General features: G+C 31.6%; 1 protein-coding gene across 1 annotated transcript in view; it reads right to left on the bottom strand.

Annotated features, from left to right (window-relative positions):
- Positions 1 to 2037: 2037 nt before the first annotated feature.
- The window catches only part of LOC106298837 (uncharacterized endoplasmic reticulum membrane protein YGL010W), a gene marked incomplete in the record, with an annotated part of 1522 nt that continues 546 nt past the window's right edge, over positions 2038 to 3013 (bottom strand). The window contains 3 exon segments of the mRNA XM_013734973.1: positions 2038 to 2265; positions 2353 to 2424; positions 2519 to 2581. Coding sequence (XP_013590427.1) covers positions 2146 to 2265; positions 2353 to 2424; positions 2519 to 2581 — 255 coding nt within the window.

The raw sequence follows: 3013 nt of genomic DNA on the forward strand, positions 1-3013 counted from the left end.
CACCAGATAACCAGTCTCCGATCTAATCGAGGAATATTTCGAGACTTTGTTCTAAATTCTCTCATGTCTTGTGATTGATAGACTCTACTATCAGGAATAAAATCTCAGGTTTTCGGGATTTTAATCCTAATATCTCCTCTTAGTTGATGCAAGTTTGGTACTTTACCTCCTGATGCTTCCTGGCTTGCCAATTTAGCAGATGATTTCTTTCGTGCACTCCATTACTCGGATCTTCGTCAATCTTCGACAAAACCAAAGTCTGCATGTATTTTCCAGAATTGACTTTTCCTCTACTTGATTGGGTTTTGATGGGCCTCTTCGTGATTCTATCCAATGGGATACTGACATGGACAACTGGTTTCGTTGATATAAAACTCTGGGCTATTATAATACTAGGATTATTATTTGAAGTCTCAATCGAATCTGCCCCATTGGGGATGTAATATTTTACACTTCTTTGTTTTAATTGAATATCAGCTCTGAAAAAAATTAAAAAAAACTGAAGAGAGAAAGACGCATTTGATTTTTCTCAAGGTCTTTCTTTTAAGATGATGGTGACGAAAATATATATTAAAAAAATAGAGTAAATAGCTTCTTTACGACTGTCCGATCATATATTTTTGTAAACTTTATTGAATAGAGTTATTTAGTAATGTTAAATCAAAGCCCGATTCAAAGAAATATAAATACAAAGTAGTAAATGCCAGTTTTGTAATTTGCAATTTCTTTTATTAATAAACATTATTTCTTTTGAACAATAGTTTTTTTTACTGAAGCGAACAATAGTTTTCTATTAAGTTCTGTATTTATTACGGAAAAAAAAATAAATAATGCATTATTTAATCTATACACTGTATACTGTTTGTAAATGTTTTGAAAATCTTCGTGAAAAAAAAACTTAATTTTGATCCATTAATTTATCTTAAAAAACATCAGTATTCATTTAAATTTTAGTAAATCCTTAAAACCCTAAAAATAATAGAAAATAACAAAAACATGCCACTTGGGTTTCAGTTCAAATAGCACCAGACTTTCACGTGCAAGTGAGATAGTTTTTGTCTCTTATTTTTTTCTTACCTCTTCCAATAATACACAAACATTATTTTTTTTTAAACACAGTTTTAGTAAGCAAACTATTTTTTTGTGTTTCAAACAAAAAAAAACTATTAGCGCCAAACTTATGAGTTTATATGGTCCTAAACAGGTTGTTGCCCTTTAAGAATAAGAGAACAAACGGTCTCCGGCAATCTTTATGTGAGCTTCCAAGTAGGGCTGTTAAATATGTCTTATAAATCACTGGAAGAATATGAAACTTAGGGCTGAGACTTAAATTGCATGTTAATTTTGAACTCAAGTGGTTTTCCAAATAAAGTTAAAAATTGCATGCCTCCGAGTTAATACTTACAGTACTAAAAACATTCCAAAAAGGTTCAAAATCGTTTACCTATCATACCACCACTAAAAACTCACTATTAATTTTGCAGGGCCACATAAGAAAACCAAAAAGAATTGTCATATTAACCCAAACAATATTTAAAAGACAAAATATAAAGATCAGTTAACGGACTCAAGCTTCCTACTTTAAAAGGGCCAAACACTAAAATTGAGATATAACAAATAAATTATTTAGATGTTAATATATAATAAATCACTGACATTAACTAAATGTGATTTTTTAAAATAATTTAATAAAAAAAATTCAACTGAAAATGATATAATAACTCAATCATAGTAATATCATAGAAGCAAAAAGTCAAACAAAAATTATTTACAAATTAACTAACCAATAACTTAAATTAATAAAATAGTATATCTCATACGCACCTTTTGCAAACGTGAACCTAAAACATAAATTACAAAATTATATAAAAAATAATAACATAGATCACAAGTAAAGTATATCCCGTCCGTAGGACGGACCGACCCTAGTAATATATATTATAATTAGTAAAATATTTTATATCTCAATTCACGAGAACTTTAATACATGACTCCTCAGTTTAATATTCGCAAGAACAACTGTTTTGTTCAGAAAAATCAGAGAAGCAGTTTTTTATTATGAAGTAAAAGTCAAAGTTTTAATTTAATTTTGTATAGGCCCCGAAAGGTTGAGGTCCGGCTCTGTTACTGTATACCTGTTAGAGCTTACATAAGCTTCTTCTTCAGTTTCTCTTCTCTCCATTCCTTGATATCATTCTCTATCTTGCAGTCAACGCGTGCTTTAAATCCAGGGTATGGCTCGTATCCAAAACAAGACTGCATCACCTGCATTTCTCACATTCAACCCATTGTCTTAGCTTTCATAAAAAAGGTTTGAAGAAAACATGAAAGAAGGGAAGGAAAACATTAAACCTCGAGCAACACGAAGTAAGGACCCATCAGAAAAGCTTGGAATAGATTGTCTAGAAGCGCAGGAGCTCGTTTCTGTCGAATATATTAAGACCTTTTTTAGTTAAAGTTCTGCCGAGGAGAATCAAATAAGTAAATGATTTTCTAAGAACAAATGTAAATTTTGTACCTCAAACAAGCCGTGACCGACGAACTGACCGGTCCAGCATAGGAGCTGAGAAGCTACTCCAACCTGAGAAATCGAGTTAGATATTACAAGATACACAGAGGAACTTCAACTGCATCATAATACTTTGCATTCACCATTAATTAAATGCAGTCAAATTGTTGTTTGTATCTCAAAAGCTTAGCAAAACCAAACAAACCGCAGCTTTGTTTTGAACCAAATGAGGTACATAGTTCTCAATAATCATGAACTAAATAAGATAAACTTGAAAGAACAATATCCATCTGCTTACAAGCACGTTGGACCAAATATACTACTAGTACAAGAACCATCACTAACCAGAGAAACATGAACTTGACGAAAACACTAGAATCAAAATCAATCCATTTTTCATGTCGTAGCTATGCGCATCATATTCACGAAGCAACCAGATAGTGCTGATTCTCTCACTCATCACACATCAAATGCACATAAAATTCCCAGAAAGCTGAAGAGAAT

The sequence above is a fragment of the Brassica oleracea genome, chromosome C6 (assembly GCF_000695525.1).
Source record: "Brassica oleracea var. oleracea cultivar TO1000 chromosome C6, BOL, whole genome shotgun sequence".
NCBI lineage: Eukaryota > Viridiplantae > Streptophyta > Magnoliopsida > Brassicales > Brassicaceae > Brassica > Brassica oleracea.